Source organism: Diabrotica undecimpunctata, chromosome 6, assembly GCF_040954645.1.
Source record: "Diabrotica undecimpunctata isolate CICGRU chromosome 6, icDiaUnde3, whole genome shotgun sequence".
NCBI classification, from domain to species: domain Eukaryota; kingdom Metazoa; phylum Arthropoda; class Insecta; order Coleoptera; family Chrysomelidae; genus Diabrotica; species Diabrotica undecimpunctata.
Window position 1 is genome coordinate 39,901,828 of NC_092808.1, and position 23,887 is coordinate 39,925,714.

General features: G+C 31.7%; 1 protein-coding gene across 3 annotated transcripts in view; it reads right to left on the reverse strand.

The window, feature by feature from the left end:
• side (motor axon guidance molcule sidestep) overlaps positions 1–23,887 on the reverse strand; it is a 566,673-nt gene that overhangs the window by 265,671 nt on the left and 277,115 nt on the right. For all 3 annotated transcript variants that reach the window (XM_072534634.1, XM_072534635.1, XM_072534633.1), the window contains exon 8: positions 13,884–14,011. In XM_072534634.1, coding sequence (XP_072390735.1) covers positions 13,884–14,011 — 128 coding nt within the window. The remainder of the gene's footprint in view (positions 1–13,883; positions 14,012–23,887) is intronic.

A 23,887-nucleotide genomic window follows, 5' to 3' on the forward strand; every position in this document is an offset into this window, starting at 1 on the left:
AACGGTTTAAATACGTGGGTCATATTGACCCAAACGTAGTATAGGTAAAAATTTAATTTTTATCAAAAAAAAAAAATAAAAAAAATTGATTTTTTATCTCGTATGCAATTGAAAGATCTCATATTAGGTTATAAATATACTAAACACCAAAACGTTAAGCCGCGTAATAATTTGCAAAATAAGAAATAATTTTTTTTGGGTCAAATAGGTCCGAACAGGAGAGCAGGGTTAAAATAAAAAATCTAAATATTAAAATTGTACTTAAATATTGCGAATTAAATATAAAATAGCATTAAAATTATAAAATATCATTTTATATTTTTTCCTTGGTTATTTACATACTCTCCCACTATTATCAAAAAATTTTACTCAAAAATGATATACAGATCTTTATTATAAATATTTTCCTACTAAGTTTGCCCAGTTTCCAGTGAGTAATGGGTTTATCGAAAGCTAAACTATTTTTTGGGGTTTCGCCGCTCGCCTAATAACATAATAAGCCCATTTTTCGTTTAGCGGAATATTACATTATTTAACAAAATGTGAAAACAAATAAAAAGATATTCAATTTTAAGAAGACAGTCTTAAAAATAGATAAAAGGATTATTTTTAAACCTATGTAGGTATAATTAATATTTCTATTCAGTTCGGTTCTGGAAGCAACCAGATTTCTCAAAGAGATATTACAAAGTAGAACAACTGGAGCTGATCTTTGATAGGCAAACATATTTCCGGAGTAAACAGAAGATCGTGAAAGCAAAGTTCAGTCAATTTTGTTCACAAATACAAAAGTAACGAACTTAGATCACAACCGTTGTTGACGTCACTTAATTAACTTTTCTCAGTTTTCATTTTGAGGAACTAATTTATTTCCCCGTTTCGGAGATAAAATAATCTGCAACGATGGAGTGTTTGACAATATCAATCGAAATAATTATATTTGTCTTTACGGTATTAATTCGACGTTAATAATTTGACTAAATGATTTCATGTTTGGTGTTTTAATGTAGGACTTAAAAAAATATATAATGCTCTTATAGCAAACATTTCGTTTCGTATCTCTCTTAGTAAGCTACACAAAATTCAAAAATAATAGTTCACTTTTTTTTTATTTTAACCGAATATTAAAACTCTACCTGGTTTTTTTATTTAAGAAACCCGCTACAAGCTGATAAGGTTATTAGCGAAGCGGTAAGAGCTGATTACACTTTGCTTACTAAATTAAAGTCTTTTAATGACAAGAGTAGGTTATCGATAGTGTTATTTAAATTAAAAATACCTATGAGAGTATTGAGTAAATGGTATGGAATTCTGTAACGATTAAACTTTTTGCTCTTTACATCTAGCACCTGTTTTATTGTAAGAGGTGAACTACACATATCACAAATTGGGGATCTTCTTTTTAAACAAATGCTCATGAGAAAATTGGGTATGTCAAAGTCGTAAACGAAAAATGTTTGAAAAAGTGGTTGTTTTGGTCCAATCTTATTTTTTATCTCCTGAAGCTCTATGGTGTGGATTTTTATTGGTTGTTCTAGTTCTCTGCTATATGAAGTAGCTTTTTAAATCCATACTCACAGACTGGGGTGGCATGATGATACCTACTACTATAGTTTATGGTTTCTTTGGCATGTATTTTTGCCTAACATTTATAGTCACGACATAAAATCTGTTACGATTAATATTGTATTTATCTTATTTCCATTTTGGTGCAATATCGCTTTGTGAATTGTGTAAAGTTGTACTGTTCTTAAAGTTGCAGAATCTGGAATTCTATGTTTGAGAATTTATTTTGACGTGACAACGTCTTAAATTAGGTTGTGGCTCGGAGTCACTCATGAAAAAGTGTAACGCCCGCTCACGTCTGTTACGATGAGTCACCGAACGAGAGAGAGGCCCGCCGGACCGGCGAATGCCTTGCGTCTTTCTCCCACTCAAACATGATCGGTCCGCTGCGCGCGCAGCACTAGAGAATTAGGCGCGTTGAATCGGTGCGTGCTTGTGTCTCTGTCTTTCTCGAGCGTTCTTGGCGTTGGAAAACCGAGAAAGCGTCATAATACAAGTTCACACGTGTGGTTAAAGTATCGTCAGCTGTGTCATTTCATATTTCTCCTATCATCGTCCTATCCTCAACAAAATCACTCAAATAGAAACTAGTTAAGTTTAAGTTTACATGTAGGGTAAAACGCCAGTTATTGGACACGAGACAGTTATTGGACATTACAGTGTTAACTTACGAGAATAAGATTTCTGCAAGTGCCAACAAGAGTATATTTCACTAGGTATTTCACTAAAAATGGATTTTTTTAGTAAAATGCCCAAACTTAGAAAATATGATAAGATGAAACTTATAGAAGCTGTTAAGGATGTCCAAAATGGCACTGAATCATATAGAACAGCTGAAAAAAAATATGGAATTCCGAAGTCCACTATAGAATTTAAATTAAAACATCCGGAACATAAAGATACACTTGGACCGTCTCCTATTTTAACTTGCGAGGAGAAGAATACTCTGGTTAGGTAAATTCATTTAATTTATCTTAACCCATAGCATTATTTTATTTTACATTCAATATTCCAGATGGATACAAGAAACTGCTTCAAAAGGTTTCCCCAAAAAGACTAACGATTTAAAAAGCAGCGTGCAAAAATTTTTAATCGAAAATCCGCGCCCCAATAACTTTAAAGATAATCGACCTGGAGATGGATGGTTAAAAGTAAGTCACCAAAAAAATGTATTTTAATCTGTATTCATCGTTTGATTTTTTTAGGGATTTTTGAAGCGACATCCAGGGGTTTCTAGAAGGACAAGTGAAGGTGTGACGGCAGCTAGCGCTTGTGTATCTGAACGAGACATCAAAAACTGGTTTAAAAATATTGAAACCTATGTTAAAGAAAAACATTTAGAAGAAGTTCTAACTGATCCATCAAGAATTTTTAATGGAGATGAGTCAGGATTTCAAATATGTCCATCTACTGGAAAAGTATTTGCTATGAAAGGTTCCAAAAATGTTTATAACGTTGAAAAAAGCTGTTCAAAATAAAACGTCACTGTGATGTTACGTTTTCAACAGACGGTAAAATTTGCGTGCCTATGGTTATTTATCCTTATCAACGTATTCCTGAAAAGGTTGCTAAAGGTATTAATCCTAAATGGAGTGTGGGCAGAAGCGATAATGGTTGGATGACGGCAGAGACATTCTATCAGTATATTGCGAATGTTTTTTCCCACACTTAATTGAAAATAATATTAAGCTTCCAGTTATTCTTTTTGTAGATGGGCACAAGAGTCACTTAAGGTACCAATTAAGTGTATTGTGTAATGAACTGCAGATTGAAGCGATTGCACTTTATCCTAACGCCACAAGGATTTTACAACCCTGTGACGTTTCTATTTTCCGTCCATTAAAAGAAGCTTGGCGGCAATCAGTGAGAGAATGGAAAGAACAGCATCCAGGAGGGGTAGTGAATAAGGTTGTATTTGCTTCTATATTGGAGCAAGCTATAAAAAAAAGCTGTAAAACTGAAACAGTAGTAAATGGTTTCAAGGCTTGCGGATTGTTTCCATTTAATGCAGATGCTATTGACTATACAAAATGTTTAGGCAAAGAAGTAGTAAAAAATTTAATCATTTCAGATCATCAAAAGAAACCCAAGATGGACTATAATACTTTTGTAAATATCTTAGGTCCTGAAAAAGTTCATAGCTTAGAGAATTTAAAAGAAAATCCAAAGAATAATCTACCTAGCGATGATAATTTGAATTTGTTGTTCAAAATTTGGAATTTTTTTGAACATGATCCAAAATATTCGGATAATCCAATGGTTCTAAAAAATAGAGACACAAACATTAATATTATTCAAAATGTGGTTATCACATCTCCCGTTAAAAATACTGAAATAAAAACATCAGAACAGAGTGGTATTGAAAATGTAAATATTTCTGAGAGTAGCAGTACCAATGATATCCATTTTCAACAATATAAAACTAATGTTTATGACTTACCCTCTCCAAGTAAAATTATTGTTAAACACGAATTGTTGGGTAACTTTTTAACTTCTCCTACTGTACCGGAAAGAAAAAATAAACGTAACACGGAACGACTTCCTTTTGCTATTACATCTGCACGATATCAAGAAATGTTACGGAAAAAGGAGGAGATAAAAGAAGAGCTGGAAAAACAAAAACAAGAAAGGAAACAGAAAAGAGAAGAAAAATTAACCATAAACCAGTGTAGCAAGAAAAAGAATTCAAAAAAAGTCAAATGTTTTATTTGTTCAAATGATATTCAATTGAACAAATTAAAATGCGATGACTGTAATCTTTATTATCACGAATCTTGTATTCCTGTTAATCATAGACAGCATATACCTAACGATGGTGATCTATTTATATGTCACAACTGCTTCAATCTCCAGGATAGTGATTCTGATGCTAATAACAGTAACCAAGACAGTGAGGATGAAGACATTGACGAACTTTTCACTCAATACAAAGAAGCACAAAAGCATTTATAAAATTTAATTGTGTCAACTGTATATAGGTACCCCATACCGCACAGAAATCTTACGTTTTTCCTGTAATTTTTATTTGTTTCTAGTTTTTTTATTGTGTTAAAGCAGTCGTCCAATAACTAATTTTGAGTGTCCTGTAACTAAATAAACTGTCCAATAACTATAATTTTTGTAACTATTTTTAATAAATATATATTGACAAAAAATATTTAACACCTTCTTTAAATCCTTTTATCCATATTGTAATAAACTGTTTAGACTACCTTTTGTATAAATTTCAATTCAATCTGCAGAGAACAATGTGAATTACGAATTTTTAAAGTTGAAATTTTCTTAAGTGTCCAATAACTGTATGGTTTACCCTACAATGTTTTAGTAAACAAAATATATTTCTATAGTTAAAATTTGTGCAATTCTTATTTTCATTCAATTCCTTGTTCCTATTGTGCAATTTAATAATATTCATATCAATAAATATTCTACCGAGAAAAAGACGTTGTCACGTAAAATCTTCGCCCGTAAAACCGACTTTACAGGCAACCAATTTTTTTCTTCTTCCTTTTTGTATGTAGGCTTTAAAACCTGTTTCTTCTTCAATATTGAAGGTCTGCCAATATTTCTTCGTCCATTTGGTGACTTATCTCGTGCTATTCGTACTATTCTGTCCTCTGGCATTCTACTAATGCGTTCGTTCCACTCCTGTTTCCGTTTTGTTACCCATCCATTGATGTCTTCTATATTGCATGCTCTACCTATGTTTTCGCTTTTCTCACTCCATAAGACTTTTTCCTGATATTCGTCGAAGTATTTTCATTTCTGTTGTTTCTAGTAGTCGTCTCGTTTTAGATGTGTCATGTCTTATCTCCGCCGTGTATGTTAATATAGGTCTATTTGCTGCTTTATAGAGCAGCAAATAGACCTATATTGTTTTTGTTTTGTCTTGTTTTTGTGTCTTGTTTTAGGTGTTTGTTCTTCCAGATTGTATTATTAAGAGATCCCTTCGCTTTACTTGCTGTGAAACTTTGTTGTTGTACTTCTTCTTCAGAGAATCAATGTGCTGTTGATTATTACCTCTTCGACTTTATTTTCAATTTTAAACGCATTTAATAAGTATACAGTGTAGTCGGAATAGAAGTTAATTAAATCTCTGAAGTGTTATTTAATGGTGACAGATGATATTTTTTGAAATTGTAATAGACTGTAATACAAAGTGGAGATAAAGATATATTTTTGTACTAATATGAGGGTGGAAATTGTTTCCAGTTATGTAGTTTCATTGTATGATGGATTCTACGTAAACATGGAAGACATTAAAGAGTAAATATTCATGGCATAACGGATAGTACTATTTTACAGTTTTCAGTAATGTTTTCACTACTTAAGGGATTACCAACCCTGCCTCTACGCTAGCTATTGTTTCTCTCCTAAGCTTCCCCTAGGAGAAAAAACAGGTCCCAATCCTGTACTCCATCCTTCTTCTTCTCATTGCGCCGTCTCCTTTTGAAGGTTGGTGATCCAAATGGAAATTGTAGTTTTGGAAACTGCTGCGCGAAAAATCTCTGCGGATGAGCGGTCGAACCATCTCCTCAGGTCTTTCAGCCACGAGTTCTGGAGTCTTTCTACTGATCTTTTTCCCTGTACTTTTCCTTCCAGTATAACTTGAAGTAATTTATATCTTTCGCCTCTCAGCACAATATCTCTTTAAGAAATCTGGTTGCTTCCAGAACCGAACTGCATAGAAATATTAATTATACCTACATAGGTTTAAAAATAATCCTTTTATCTATTCTTAAGACTGTCCTCTTAAAATTAGATATCTTTTTATTTGTTTTCACATTTTGTTTAATAATGTAATATTTTGCTAAACGAAAAATGGGCTTATTATCTTATTAGGCAAGTGGCGAACCCCCAAAAAATACTTTAGTTTTAGATAAACCCATAACTCACTAGAAATGGGCAAACTTAGTAGGAAAATATTTATATTAAAGATTTGAATAACATGTTTGAGTAAAATTTTTTGATTAGAGTGGGAGACTATGTAAATAGTCAAGGAAAAAATATAAATTAATATTTTATAATTTTATTGCTATTTTATATTTAATTCGCGATATCTAAGCACAATTGTAATATTTAAATTTTTAGTTTTAACCCTTTTTAATATGAGATCTTTCAATTGCATACGAGATAAAAAATAACTTTTTTTTTATTTTTTTTATAAAAGTTAAATTTTTACCTATAGTACGTTTGGGTCAATATGACCCACGTATTTAAGTGGGCTAGTAGGACACTGATATGCCAAGCGCATTCATTTACATTTCAAATTTCGTCGTCGTGGATGTGAAGAGAGCTAACCCACATTTTCTTAAAAATAAGCTAACTGCAGCATCGCAATCAAAAAGAAAGATTTCATATTGTAATGAAGAGATCTAAGTAAATATGTTGTTTCAAATGGTTTATATTCTAGAGTGTGAAAGGATGCTAAGTAAACTCACAATCCTTATTTTTTGGAGTGAAGTGATCTATGCCACTTACCACAACCGGGTACTGAACATATTGGCAGTGGTGAACAGAGCTATCAGATGCTTGAGCTTAGTATGCAAATACCAACAGACAGATAAATTATTATGACACAGTCGATTAGTCACCTTATCGTTAGCTGCGGTTTGCTGTTAAACCAAAATCTCACGGTACTCGATTGTAACAAGTAGTAAATTTATTTTATACGTAAACGCAAAAGGCTTCCATCAACTTGGAAACGCAATCGACAAAGGAGCCTCAGACTTTCTTTAAAGGAACATATTTTGCAAAAAGGTAATATTGTTAGAGGAAAATCTGTTAAACCCGGTAATTGTAGATGTCACTATAGGTGCACAGAAAACATTAGCCAGGAAAAGAGGCAAAAATTATATGATGATTTTCACTCCACTCAAGATAAAAGAGGAAGATGGAGCATTATCAGTAGTAGAATTACGCAAAAAATACCTAATCGGCGATATAAAACAAATAATGAAGATGCTGCCTCTAGACGCAAATACACTATGGTGTACAATTTAAGGTTGGACGACGAGAACATAAGTATGTAAAAAGTTTTTTCTGAGTACATTTGATATATCTGGAAAAAAAGTTGAAACGGCTTTAAAACATTCAAAGTCGTCAGGTATCACAAGGAGGACAAGATAGGTCAAAAAGTTCCCCCTAATAAAATCCCAGATAATTAAAAGGAGGTAGTACGTAATCACAATAAATCACTACCGGTGATTGATTCTCACTATTGTCGAAGTTCAACCAAGAGAAAATACGTACCTTCTAGTTTGTCTGAAAAACGACTTTAACAGGATTATTTAAAATACTGCGAAGAGTATCAGGAAGATTCAGTGTCGTTTTATTATTATATACATATATTTATACATAACCAAAAACAGATCTATGTAGCTTTTGAACGCAATTCACAAATAAAACCGAAGACGAAAAAGAAAAACATCAAGATGAATGCAATCTACATCAAATTCGAAAGAAAGAGGCTAGAGAGCATAAGAAAATTGACAAAGATCGTGCTAAAATTTATAATACTTTCAATACCTTCACTATGGATATGGAAAAGCTTTTACTGACTTCTCAATTAGAAGTGGGACAATTATATTATAAACGGTAAAAACCTACAATTTTACGGTGTATAATCTCAAAACTACTGTTGCTATTAACTACATGTGGCATGAATTGAATGGTACAAAATGATCATCAGTAGCTACATGCTTATGGAACATGCTTTCTGAGCTACCATCTGAAGTGAGTGAAGTAACATTTTATTCTGATACTGCAACAGGTCAAACTAGAAATTCCATTTTATCTGCAACATTTATAAAAGCTTTGTCTATTTTTGATAATTTACAAATTATTAGTCAAAAGTTCATAGAATCCGGACATTCCGGAATGGAATGCGACAGCGTTTATTCTACGTTTGAAAGTAGGGGACGAAAAATTAAAATATATATGCCCGACGGGTGGTATACAGTGGCAAGAACAGCCAAAGTAAATTACCCTCTATACGTCGTTAAGAAATTTGATTACAGCCATTTTTTAGATTTTAAAACAGCGAAAAATTAATTATTAACAAAACGAAGACAGTTTAGCAACGTTTAGAACATTAACATAGCGATGTTATGAAGTGGTTAAATATCAAATGGCTGCAATATAGAAAAAAACACCTTGATATAATCTTCTATAAAACACAACGTAGTCAGGTAGACTTCAAACAATTGTGCAATCGTAGAAACACTCGAGTTGACAACAATGTTTTCAGTGAGGCTCCGAAACTGTATCCTTCTGCTTAAGGAATAGAGCCTAAGAAACTAAAAGTTCTACAAGATCTTTGTAGGTCAGGTACTATCCCAGCCACCTACCATGATTACTACCTCCGACTTCTAAATAAAATAGAGAGAATCTCTGCAGACGATTCGGAATCCGAGTAGCGATAAAATAATAAGATTTCTGTATATTCAATGTTAAATAATATTCAGTGTTAAAGACTAAAAACTAAATTGAATTTCTCATACTTTTGTGTTATTTTTGTATCCCAAATTAAACATTTTAAGCTTGTATTATTTAATTTCGTAGACTTAGATTTTTTCACACAACAAAAAACAGTATGACTTGTGAAAAGTTATCTAGTGCTGAATGGAGCTAAGTGAACGAAACCCTTCTACCCTCATATAAATCAATGTTTTATTAGTGTTTGGTTCAGAACAAAGTAGGTAACACTTTGTTTGATAAATCCTGAAACAATTTTAGGAATAGTTCAATGAAAAGGAAAGTTATAAGCTAAAATGTATTTTTTCCTGGAGATGGTAATCTAAAATGCTCATTATCTCGAAACTGCCTTTTGTTGGTTAGCTCTCTTCACATCCACGGCGACGATTTCAGTCTATGTTTGCATGTTGGTAATGTCGCATCGAAGAACGCTAACCGAAGATGAGCTTCGCGAACTCGCGAACGTGTCAGAGAGTGATGAGGTCATATCAGACACAGAAAACAATAAAAGTAGTGAGAGTGACGAACAAAGTAGTGATGATTCTGCTGTTCCATTATACGTACAACATCCTGTAGAACCTTTTGTAACAGTTCTTTCAAAAGACGGTAATATCCAGTGGTCTCTCGATCCTCCTTATCAACGCGGTCGTTTTTCCACGGTCAATGTTATAAATATTGTTTCAAAAGTTACAAGGTATGCATGTGTATGAATTTTCGTTATCAAAAATTTATTTGATGCACTCTTTTCTGACATAGTTGCAAACCAAATTATAAATATGACCAACATGGAAGGACAGCGTGTTTTTGGAACCAACTGGAAAGACTTGGATAAAATTGGTTTTCAAGCATACATTGGTCTTTTATTGTTAGCTGGAGTTTTTAAGTCACATGGCGAATCAACTAAAAATCTCTGGAATGAAGAAACGGGTCGTAGTGTATTTCGAGCAACAATGTCCCTGGAAGTATTTAAATATTTCGCAAGTAATACGTTTTCATAACAAGACTACTAGACAGGATAGGAGACGTACTAATAAACTTGATGCAATACGAGAAATTTTTGCGGAAAATGGGTAGAAAATCTACGTGCCAAAACTGGTGAAATAAACCGATTCCCAAAAAATAATTTATACAAAATAATTCGGATGGTATTTCAATAAAAAGACTATTGAATAAAAAGTCAGTAATATAATCTAAAAATACTACCAAATCTGTAAGTGAAAATACAACTAACAATGTTTTGAATACTGTTTTATACTACAGTTACCTAAAATTTTTTGCTTAAAGTGCCAATAACTGGATACTTTGCTTACTACATTTCTTTAGCGCACTTTGCATAAATAATCAGGTGTGTATAAATCTTTTTCCAGCAGGCATTGTAATGGTACATTCTCATACAGTTCTGGCACTTAGGTCCAAAATTTGCTATTGTTGCATTTTTCGTACATATAAAACACAATCCCTTATTACGAATGATATTATCCTTAGGAAGGCGCATTGGGATTATGGACATCCTCTCGTTGCTTAAATTACTTGCTTTCAGAACTCCGCTGGGTTGATTTAGTGGATTTTTGGTCATTTGGGAATTTCGTTATACGTCAAAAATGCTGTTAAATTTCTGATGTGGTTTGATTTTCCTGGCATTTTGTTACTTGAGTCATTTTGTTTGTTTTACACTTTTTCCTATTTTTTTCTGTCTGCTTTTTTTTCTGTAGCGTAGCTTCTTTATTTTTTTAATGAATTTTTCCCCCTCTAGATTATTATTAGACTACGTTATCACGTATGTAATTTTTTCCGTTGTGCGCTGAGACTTTCGCTCTGGTGTCAGTTGCCATAACAATGTGTTCGAATGTAACGAAATTCGTGATCAGCAGCTTCCACGATAGAATCACAATTGTTTGGCGTATTATATTGAATGTGGCACTCTCTTACTTGACTTTTTTTGCCATCTACATAAGGTAGTTCTTGATCAATAATTAGTTGATTTCCTTTGTTTTGTTGAAATTCTAAATTTTCTAAAATCGTTCTAAGTTGATTGTCTTCGTAATTTTGTTTCGTTTTAGTGTGGCTTATGATTTCAGATTGCTCTTGGATAAGTACACTATCTCTGAAAACTATTTCCATATCTTTAATACTTTTCTGGGTTAACTACGGTACACGCAGATTACACTTTTCAAAATGCTTCTCTTCATTTTGATGTAACTGACACTCTTCACCATCAAACAGCACAGTAACAAAGAAATCATCTACACTAGAGCTGCATGATTCAGCAGCTTCCCCATTTGTAAATCTTAAAAAAAAATTTACAAGCAAATGGAAATCTTCACTTTTATCACCTTCCACCCAGTTTTTCCTGTACTGTTTAAGTTGGTTTAATTATTCTTATTAAAAAATGGAAATACAGTCATTATATGTCAATTTGCAACTGTCTCCTTTTCATTCCCATTTCCAACAGCTATATCTTATCTAATATTGACGCAAAATAAGTATTGGTCAATCCAATAAAGGGAATATTTCTTTGCCATTTCAGAACTGAAAGTTTCCAGGCAATTTTTCAGAGGTTTAAAGCAGCTTAGATCTACTGATTAGAGGATTCTGGTAGCATTTCGACATAATAATTCCCCCGACATCACTTGTAAATATCCAATAATAAGCCGATTTAGGATCATTTCCTATGTGCATTATCTTGGTACTGCCAATCGCTATTGCCCTTTATCAGACATATTGAACGACCTTTTGGTCGAGGTGTGGGAAGGGAAGAATATATGGGGGTTGGATGGACTTGGTCGAATGGATTGACAACCTTTTGGATTTAACATTATCTAAAGTAGAAAAGATATTCAGCTGCACCATTCAAGCGAAATATTAAGCGAGCCAGGAAAAGATGTTGTAGGTCAGCAACCTAATAAAACTGAAAGCGACAGTGAAGAAGAGCCACCAAATGATAACAAAACAGAAAGTGAAACGTCTAACTTGGATGAGTCTGACAATAAGAATAGGGTTAAATGTTTGATCTATAAAAATAACCAGAAAAAAAAAAACAAAACACTAGAGAGAAGATACTAAAAAAATAACAACAATGCACAAAGAAGACAGTAGCTCAAAAACACTCATGGACTATTGCCAAACACAAAGTGGGCCCGGTTGCCTTAAAGAGGATTAACTCTATATTGTCATATTGTTCTATATTTTATATATTTTTCAGTATTATAGTATAGATTTTACACTAATTCTTAGTTTTTGTTTCAGGGCCACCTACAAAAAAAAATTATAAAAAACACAAAAAACCGGCCTCGGTCATCAAAAAAAATTTATAAAAATACTAACAAAAACCGGCACAAGCCAACAAAAAAAATTAACAAAAATCCCAAAACTCGGACATCAAGTCGCCGAACTGAGCCTGGCTCAGAGCGGAGACTTGTGGCCCAAGCGGATAAGCCACTTTAAGATAACAGGGTTCTAGCGACAATGCGCTGTCCTGAGTTTTGCATTTGGTTAGGAAACCATGTTGGGGTTCTATTACCCAGGACCTCCACATAAAGAGCATTTGGCTGATAGTTGTGCCCCTATTGCGCATCAAAGTGCTATAGGGGGGAAAGGGATGGTCTAGACCATTGGAGCGCGGTGGGTTGACTCCTGTTTTTACTCGAGTTAACACACCTTGCTCCAATGATTTGTTACACCCGAACGTAATTCTAAGGGGTGAACATTTCTCACAGGCTGGGTTTAATTAAATTGCTTGCTTGCTTGCTTGCTGTTCTGAATTTGCTTTATCTGCGCACTTCGAGGCTCTTCGCTATCTTTGGCTAGTGTATTAAAGTCCAAACAAAATTTCATAATTAAGCATTACAAATGTACAATATTGATTATTTATTTTTATTATTTATATTTTTATTAATTTTACTATTAACTGGAAGTGAGTTCAAATTGTAAAAAACGCTCGGTCATTTCGACAGTGAGCAGGTTATTAACTTGACAATAAGGATAAAATAAAACATTCAAAATTAACACAAGCAACTGATAACAGTATTTTATCAAATTTATAATCGATCACAAGCCGAAAAATAACGAGATAATTTTAGAATGTATGTCACGTCGCGGAGAACTCAACATAAAATGAATTGAAATTATCTTTTGCAACTTTATTTAAATACAAAGTGCCCTATGCTATTTCCTTCAGTTTTCACAGTTTTTTTATGTACAAGTTTGTTATATTTGAAAACAAACTGGCAGCGTTAAATCCACAAAGCACCACGAATATTTGAGATACGTAAAATCCATAAAAGTCTTTGAAAAAGAGTGCATTTTGAGTAGACTCCTCAATAGATGTATACATATTTATGAGAATCTTGGTATTTTCATAAAATTTTATATAGTATTGCAAATAACAGCAATTCCATGTATTCCTGAAATGAAAAGACAGGAGAAAAACGGTAGGATATTGCTTAAATCTGTATTGATTGCGAAAGCGTAGGTGAATATATTACATATGAAATATGTTTCAAAATAAAACACATAAATGGAGTATATAAGTTATTTGCGGTGCAAGATTAAGGGGGGAAATATCATCACAACAATAAATTTAAAAATTTATAATGTGAATTGTGATTCATTTCTTTTGCTAATGTATAATATTACCAGCAACAATGTAATATTTAACTAATTTAATTATATTTAAAGGGTTTTTACCTGTATTTAGTATTCAGTCATGTCTACCTAGTAAAAGCACTGTTGAAGTACTAATAGTCATTTCGAAAACGTTCTGTGTCCGAAAGGGTTCTTCCATAATATTATACCTTTTATATAAGATTTTTTAAATCATTTTTATTATATTATTTACTTACTTCATGATACCAGCTGTAACCTTCAGCAATTGGACTGGCGGAAGTTTTACATAATAAGGTAAGATCTGTACCTTCCTTTACTGGAGACTGTAAACCTGATTCAAGTTGCACTGATACTCTTGGAGGATCTGAAAAAAATTAAATTTGACATAGTGATTAATTATTTTGAAACTAATCATTTTAATATGGACTTGACAACATTAGTAAGGGCTACTAAAATTGACTTCAAATTTATTGCTTAATAAGAGCCCTAACCATCATCAAAGAAATACTTAAATCAATTCTCTTACCACAAATTCCCGAAGAAAAAATGCAAATTCGTCCCAGGTAAAGGAACAAGAGAACATATTCTTAATATTCGTTAAATTATCGAAAAATCTCGAGAGTTTAAGATAGAAAAATATTTATGCTTTGTTGACTATTCAAAGCCCTTCGACACCATAAAATGGGATACAATGTGGCATATACTTATTGAAATGGGTACGCCTGAACATCTTATCCATTTATTACAAAAACTATATGTAAATATTACTGCTAATGTAAGAGTTAATATTGTGCTTTTGAAAAACTTCAAATTAAAATCTGGAGTTCGACAGGGATGCATAATATCCCCTATTCTATTCAATATATATATATGTATATATATATATATATATATATATATATATATATATATATATATTTATATATATATATATATATATATATATATATATATATATATATATATATTGTTGTGTTTCATATAATCAATCAAAGATAGAATAAAATTTTTATTTTGTTATAGAACGCGAGCACATAAATTTGCAACGCCCTGTACATCAATTTGTAAATATTTGTTATAAGTTAGTTTTAAGTAGTGCTTTTATCCATAATGAGTTTTACCCTGAAGGACTGAAACACTAGTAAATACTTAAATGTGATTATTGTTCAGAAACCAATTGTTCCCCGGTATTTGTAGATGTTATATTTTAAAAGCCTTTGGTTTTGTTTCGCTGGAAAGGCCAAAGCCACCAGGTAGTTTTTGTATTTAGAAAGTACCTATAAGATAAAACCGTTATCATTTTCAACGAAAGTTATTTAGAAGCGATGCTTGAGTTTTTCTGATGACAAATAAGAGGCGGGATATATAGGAATTCTCTGATTGGTTAGCGAGTTTGGAATGGGGATGAAAGAGAGTGAATGTTTTGAAAGTTGGAGTAGAAAAGATTATTATGTGATGGTCATCCGAAAGAAGCAAGGGAAGTTTTATGTAGTCAGTTAAGAAGCAAATACCAGTGGTGTTAATAATTAGAAGTGGGTGGCAAAACCACATCAACCGCGCAGTGTTATTAGTGGATACAACAAATACATGAAAAATTACATTAAATAAAATTGAATAACTTGATGTCTTCTAAATAGCTTAACACTGTCGAAATTTTTTTGTGTGTAATGTGTTTTACAGTCAGTGGGTTAGAGCAGCTGGAGCAGATAGGTAGTGGTTCTTTTGTTATTAGGTATTTGTGTGTTAAGGCAGTATGGCCAATTCTTAAACGATTAATAATGACTTGGTTTCTTCTATTTAAAGGAGTCTCCAGGACATCAGGATAATTATTAATATTGCTTAAAAATAATTATTAATATTGCTTAATAAATTTAAGAAGTTTCTTTTTATAATATTCAGAATTTTATTTTTTTTTAGTACAAAAACATATAAACAAAGATTCCAATATTTCAAAATTTTCATATTATTTCCTTTGATAATAAAAGATATTAGGTATTTGTTTATTTATGTTATTTCTATTTATTTCCTTTTCCTATTTTATCTCGATAAGGAACAGCTAAGAGATACTGGAAGCCACGAAAAAAGATAAGTATAACCTAAGCTGACATATTTTTTTTGTATAATAAAATGGTACCCTGAGATTGTTTTTTTTTTATGTTCGATTTGCGACACTTAGATAATTAATTAATTAATTTATTAAAGTCATTAAATTAATAAAAGGTTAATGTAAAAGTAAGAAAAAGCAGATTATGGTAATATATATATATATATATATATATATATATATATATATATATATATATATATATATATATATATATATATATAGTGAACATATTATGCGTCAAGTTTTTGAGGAATGGCAAGGTAGAGCAACGATAGGAGAAAGTAAAATGAAAAACCTACGGTATCCTGATGACACTATTATATTGGCGTCATCTCCAAAAGAACTGGAACAAATTATGGGAGTACAGAATTTCGTTTGAAAATAAATTTTCAGAAAACCAAAGTGATGATCATCGATAGAATCAGAAACAACCAAGCAGAGATAAATAACATGGCAGGTTACGAAGTGGTCATCAAGTATCGAAAAAACATGAGGTCGGACAATTTATTTACCTAGGCTCCGTTATAACTAACAAAGGAGTATGCGAAGACGATATCAGTCGACGCATCACAATGGCCAGATCGGCAAAAGCCAAACTCAAAAAAATTTGAAAGAACACTGATATCACAAAAAACACAAAATTACGGCTTGTTCAGGCATTGATATTTCCTATCGCCAACTATGCTTCAGAAACTTGGAAAATAAAAAAAAAACCAATTCAAAGCGTACAATGGCATTTGAAATGTGGGTCTACCGTAGAATGTTGCGCATACCATGGACCGCCCATCGCACAAAAAACTCAATTCTAACTGAACTTAACATAAAATCTAAACTTATTACAACTATCAACCAAAATGTAAGGAAAAATTTTGGATATATAACTAGAAAGAGAGAAGGCATGGAGCGAATGATAGCGGGTAAAAATCCAGATCATAGAGAGAGATAATTGGACAGAAATAGTCAAACAAATTACATGACGCCACTATATTCTTACGAAGTAGAAATGATAGAGAAGGAGGATGAGCCATCAAAAGTCAGAAATCATAAAAGTTTAAATAGACAAATGAATGCGAGGCAACCTTCATTCGAAATAAAGAATATCTCTGTCAGAGTCCAATTTTGTTAATTTTTGACCCACAAAAAAGAACGTTTTTATTTACTGATGCCAGTGCTTTAGGAGTTGGAGCAGTTATAAAACAGATACAATAAAATGAAGTTGCACCCGGTGGCCTGTTTTTCGAAATAATTTACTCCATCACAAGCAAAAAAAAGCAGTTTATTTGGAGTGTCTCGCAATAAGAAATGCGCTACATTATTGGCAGCATTAGCTAATACATTCCAAATCTATCTGGTCGGCTAGTAATTTAATATAAACTTTATTGAATAGCAATAAAGTTCAAATTGACTCTACATTTAGTTAGAAAATATTTGCATGGGAAAAAAAAGGGCTGTTTTAGGGTTTTCCCGGAAATTATTCGAATTGTTCTTGCCGTAAAAACCATCCTTAGACTTCAAGGAACATTTAAAAAAAAAGAATTATTAAGATTGCTCCATGCGTTGTTTAGTTATGCGCTTACCAACACATTTTGCGATTCATTTTTATATTATAGATTACTTAATTAATTTGTTCTTTTAAGGAAAAAACGATTTTGTCTGTTCACCAAGTTCCATCCAGAATTTTAACATTATATTATAATATTTATTCATATTATTTATTTTATCCTTTTTTCCATTGTGTTAAAAAATTCATTTAATTTATAGAAAAATTATATACACTAACAACTATTTTCTTAATTGATTCTCATCTTTAATTTAACTTAAACTAGAAAGGGTAAATGTAATGGGTTGGAGTTTTATTCAACTATAAAAGATATAATGATGTCTCGGAATCATAAGAAAATTATTAAGCGTTCTGTTTATACTCTGGCACTCGACTCTTAGATATTATGGAGACATTGTACCCAGACACACAAGTAATTATCTTAATTGGTTGGGGTTGTAGAATGTAACAAATAAAATGTTATTAAAACATTAATACGATATTTTCTAATCTTTTTTATGTGAAAATAAAAATATTTTAACCAATCTAAACGTATGAGGATATCTTTAAAATTAACATTCCTAATAACAAGTCAATTTTAAATTACCAGGTGGGGCGAATTTTTCCTTCAGTTTTTTTTTGTATATTTAGGCAAAATTACTATTAAAATTATATAAAAGCGGAAATCTTTTATATGTTACAATTTTAAAGAAATTTTATCAATAAATGTCACTAGAAATAATTTAAAGATTATGATATATAAACAAAGGCTATAGCGGGATAAGATGGTCAAAATTGCACCATGATCGATTCAGTTTTGGGTCTGGCCATTCGAAAGTACATAATTAAAAACTCACTCAGTTAAATTTTCAAGTCCCTAGGTGCCTCTGGGGGTTCGCTATAGGAAAAAAAGTATTTAAAAAAAAAAGATTTTTTTTGGAAAAAAAAATCATGATAGCCTATTTTATTAATACAAAACTTCCTGATTTTTTTCAGATTTTTAGCTTGAAAATTGAGCCCAGGAAAAATATTTGAAATTTTCAATGATATTTTAGGTTATGTCGGAAATTTTTGGCCAACTTTAAAACAATGTTTTTTATGGGTTTTTTCCCGTTCTTTCGAATTGCATAGGTATTATGATCATTTTCAACGTGGAAAATGCCTAAAAATCGAAAAAACTGCTTTTTTGGCATTTTTCTGAAGTTTTTGACTCATAACCTCAACAACATAAATCTAAATTATAATTCATATTTTTATATGTATTTTTACCTTTATAATCGAAATAAGCTATTAAAACTATTATTTGTTTCCTACAACATGCTCTAAAAACCGAAAAAACCCCGTTTTTTCGGCGTTGTTTTTAAGCTTTTGCTATGTAACCTCTAAATTCAGTGTCTAAATAAATGGTAATTTACATTTTCACATGTATCTTTCCCTCTACAATGATATTCAGCTATTCAAAGCATTAGTTTTATTTCACAACATTCTCAAAAACCGAAAAACTCCATTTTCTCCATGTTTTTACTACATAACCTCAAAAGACTCTAAAAAATTAACCATATTTTCGATATTTTTAATTAATTTTTACAGCTGATCATACGCAGGAAAACAATATATTTTTTAGAGGCAAAGAAAATTTATATATTTACTAATTAACAACCTATATTTACAATATTCTATTTAATCTAGTTACATTGAATGACAGAATAATTAATTAATTAATCCTCGTCGATTACCAGATCAATCTCCGTTTCACCAAATATTTCTGAAAGAAATTTAGCTGGTCTAATAATGTCCGATTTGTACCTAGCATTGCTTAAATAATATATAATAGCAGCAACATGTGAGCAGGATAAAACAGTTCTCAATCCATTAGCACAATCGCACGAGTGACGTAAAATTGCATTGTAGCCAATAGGTTCTGGCTTAAACTCAATGTAACATTTACAAATTTGGTAGTTGCGCCGCGTAATATCAACTACCGTGCGGCGCAACTATCAACGTCATGTTTTATGTTATTATCAGGCTCCCTGGATATATGCGAAATGTAGGGCTAAGACTTGCGGGCTAAGATACGCATTATGAATAGAAATTCATAATGCGTATTGGGCCTTAGGAAATTCAGAAAAACAAAGGCAATATATATCAACGTTGGTTGAGGTAACGACCAAAAAAGTCAAAACTACTGGCAAAAATTCAAGGCGAAACAACTCCCGGCAGTTTTTCCTGTTCAATGCTGGCCAAAAAGTGCAAGTAAGTCAAGGTTTCTTTCTTGCAACAGTAGATATAACTGAAGGATTCGTGGAAAATATTTTAAATAATAGAAATGAGATCCATATTGTTGTATCCAGCAGAAGAGGAAAGCACCAACCCGGTATTACTAGATCGACTGAAACCAAAGAAATGATAGAAAATCACATACTATCATTTCCTAGCGTGCCATCCCATTACTATCGAAAAAAAAACAAATTATAAATAATTAGCAGAAGATCTATCACTTTCATTGATTTATAATTTGTATGTTGATCGTTGCCATGAGCAAAATTGTATCTCAGAGAAAATATGGCACTATAGAAAAAAATTTTATAATTTTAATTTTAAATTTAATAAACCACGCAAAGATATGTGTGATGCGTGCGTCAGATATAAAAATTGTAGCGTAGAACAAAAGCCTACGTTATTTCCATTACCCATGGATCATATTCGCCGTAAGATTGCAGCACGCAATTTTCATGTTGATAATAAGTTGCTAGCAGAAATTAATGTTAACAACTTTATACAAATAGATTTAGAGGCTGTGAGATATTGTCCCAAAGTATCGTCAAAAGCAATATTTTATAAATGTTGACTTGCTGTGTATATTGCCACAATCTATGATGTGAAGTCAAGATGTGCATCAAATTAAATGTGGCATGAGGGTATTGCTGCAAGAGGTTCTAATGAAATATCATCAAGTTTATATAAGTATTTGTCAGACCATGCTAAAGGAAAAAAGTTTGTCATCATGAGTGATACCTGCGGTGGTCAAAACCGGAATGTCTTTTTAGAAACGACTCTTCTTTATGCCGTACAGGTATTGGATATTCCGGAAATTGAACATAGTTATTTTGAACCAGGACATTCAATGATGGAATTCAATTCGGTCCACGCCCATATTGAACAATCAACCAAAAACTTAAATATATATCATCCTTCTGGGTGATATGCAGCGGTCGGAATTGCATCAAAACAACCTAAATACAAGGTAATAGAGATGAATCAAGCTATGTTTTTTGATGCTGCAGCTTTGAAAAAAGAAATTATTAAAAACAAACAATTTGACACGGATGGTAACAAGGTTAACTGGCTAAAAATAACCCTACTAAAGTATATTAAACATGATCCAAATCATATTTATTTCAAATATGACAAGACCTACCCTGAATTCAAAAGAATTAAACTCATACGACGGATTACAAGGGGAATTACCAAGAATAATAATTTAGAACTTCAAAAGGTATATACTCATCCTATGAAAGTGGCTGCTAAAAAATTGGAAGATTTAAAGTACCTTTGCGATCAAGGTGTAATACCACCTCAGTATCACAGCTTCTACGAAGAGTTGAATAGTGGTATACACGGTGACGCTGGATTCAGACTCCTCAGACAACGAATACACATTTATTAATATTGCGCGTAATAATTTTTAATTTTAGTATCTATTTAGATGTATTTTTTAGTTTATGTATTTTTATAAATAAATAAAGCAACTCTATTGCCTAACGTAACTTAATATAAAAAATCACAGTTTCTATGAAAAGCTAAATAGTGGTATACACACGGTCACGCTGGATTCAGCCAACGAATTGATTAATATTGTGCGTAATTAATTTTTAATTTTAGTATTTTTTTAGTTTTTGTATTTTTATAAATAAATAACTCCAGTCTATTGCCTAACGTAACCAGTATAAAAAAATCAAGGATTACATTAATAACATATAAACGTATCTCAACATTAACACAACAAACATTTTTTTTACTATACAAAAATATTCAAGACTCCATTCGTTCACAGATTTATGATCGTAAACAATGTATAAAAATTATTGTAGAGTAATAATTTATGAATATTTGAAATCAACAGTAATATCTCTTGTAAAACCAAACAAAAATATTTTATCAATATTTCTCCATAATATTTGTTAGTAAGGGGACGAATTAAATAAAATTGTTCGGTAGGGAATGTTTCTAAAGTTTCCTAGTATTGTATACTGTTTAGTTTTATTTATGTATGTTTATGAAATAAATGGTTCAGTATTAAATAGTTTTATTTATTGTCAAATGTTTTTGATATTAATTTGTGCTCTGACTACGTAAGTAAAACACGGATTTATAGATTTTATTTACCAGAAATATTTACTTTGAGAGTAAAATAACATTTTTTATTAATTTAATTATAACACTAGCAAATGCATTCATTTCGAAAATAAATTTTATTTGCCATGTAAAACAGACCATTAAGAAATTATAAGTTTGAATGTCTGAGGTACTGTTAAAAATCTGATTATCTGCCATTTATTTACAAAAACAAAACGTAAATTTTTCGTTTTAAACTTTTTCATCTCAAATTAGGCTCATCTTCCATAAAATTAAATAGTAACAATAAGGTCGATCATTGCTCGTCATCCCCACACCTACGTCACAGCCGCGTGTTGCAGTGACAGACAAATTTGGGCGATGGAACTATCCTATGTAGTCAACCGTTCTTGGGCTGAGGTGACGGGAAATATAGTTCAAGAAGACAGCATTAACATGACGAAGTATGAGTATGTTCAGAGACTAATGTAATTTTTTATAAATATAATATTTTTGTAATAGTACCTAATATCTTATTAGTGGAAGCCTTCAGTTAAAATTCAATTTATTAAAATGATAGTAATTATTGCCTTAAATCTGTAAATCTCTATTATTGAAAAAACAAGTAAGTTATTCAATTAGTGGAAATAATGTTTGAGTTGAATCTGTGACATCGTAGATAGTATAAAAATTGATTGAGGTAGAAAGTGAAAGGAAATGATGTGGTACTGTACACATAATAGTGTAAGAAATGATATAGAAAGTAGTATATACTAAAAGATTAAACTGAAATCCAATGAAATTAAAGTTAGAAATTGATTGGGTAATGGTGGTTGTCTAATGACGGTAAGAGACCTGTTGTGTAAACATCTGTGAGTTAGCATATATTTGTATTGCTTTGGGTTGCATCATCGTAACTACCATGTTTCCTTCATTTTATCAAACAGACTCTTAAATGAGGTTTTTTAGATATATTTGTTGTTCATTATAATTCCCCATATCCCAAAAGTCACGTAAAAACTTTTTACGGCAATATAATGTTATACACATTCATGAGAAATGCCATTCGCAGGATACCTTAAAGGAAAATAATAACTAAAAAATGTTAACCCTAATGACCAAATAAATTGTATTTGCTTACAATAGTAATAAATAAAAAACACTTTATGCAAAAAATATAGCAGAAACCAAAGATATAGCGTTTATTAATGTTTTTAAATATATTTTCTTTAATATCACAACAAAAATATTTTTTATCAGGACGTACCTCCTTTGGCTTACTTTTTTCACATATTTCTTTATTTCTGGTATTTTTATACTTAAGTTCTCTATTTTTACTACCTTTCTAATAGTTTTTTTCCATTTCAGTGTATCTAAAACACGTTTTTTGACGCTACAGTCACACACTCAAGTACTTCGTCTATCATTTTGCGTAGACTGATTGTAGCAACTATGATTGCAACTGATAAGGCACTTACAACGTTATGACTTTCTCTTTCTCAGTATTCAAGGTTAGGGCATCTCAGAACTTTGGCGTCAAGAGTGCAAGTAAAGGTCGGCTCATACAACGATTTAATCATAAAATATATATTAGCTCGAGTAACACTCACAACGTTATGGTTTGGCACCCCTTATTTTAGCATGATCAGTACGATCAACTGGTTTACTCTCGACTTTTGATCTGAAAATGATAATTTATCTTCTAGATCTTTAAATTTTCATGCATTTCTTGAATTTAAGTAAATATTTTTATTTATTTAATTTATTTTAATACATATTATATAAATTTAACTTATATTCTCTTCAGAAAGCTATGATAACAGATTTGTTTAATTTAATATGTTCGTAGTCGAAGGAGTGCAAAAGTAAAAAATTTTCTGTATCTAATTCCTCGTCCTCCTCTGTCTTTTATCCTTCGTAAGGATGTGGTGACGTTATGGTATTTGACCAATGTTTGCTATTCATTCTTCTTTCTCCTGGGCGCGGTGTGCTGCCTCAGACAGAGATTAACCGGTAGCGCACTTTATTTGGTCTTACCAACGGAGTGGCGATCTTCCTCGAGTTCTTTTACCATCTACCTTGCCTTCAACCACCAACCTCTCCATGCGTTTCATTCGTCTGGTAATGTGTCCAAAGTACCTCAATATATTTTGGTTGTTGATTGTGGTAAGCCTAGTATTGATGTCGAGTTTTGTCAATATTGAGACAGATTTTAGTAAGTTTGACCTGGCCATTGCTGACCGATGCTAATCTCGATA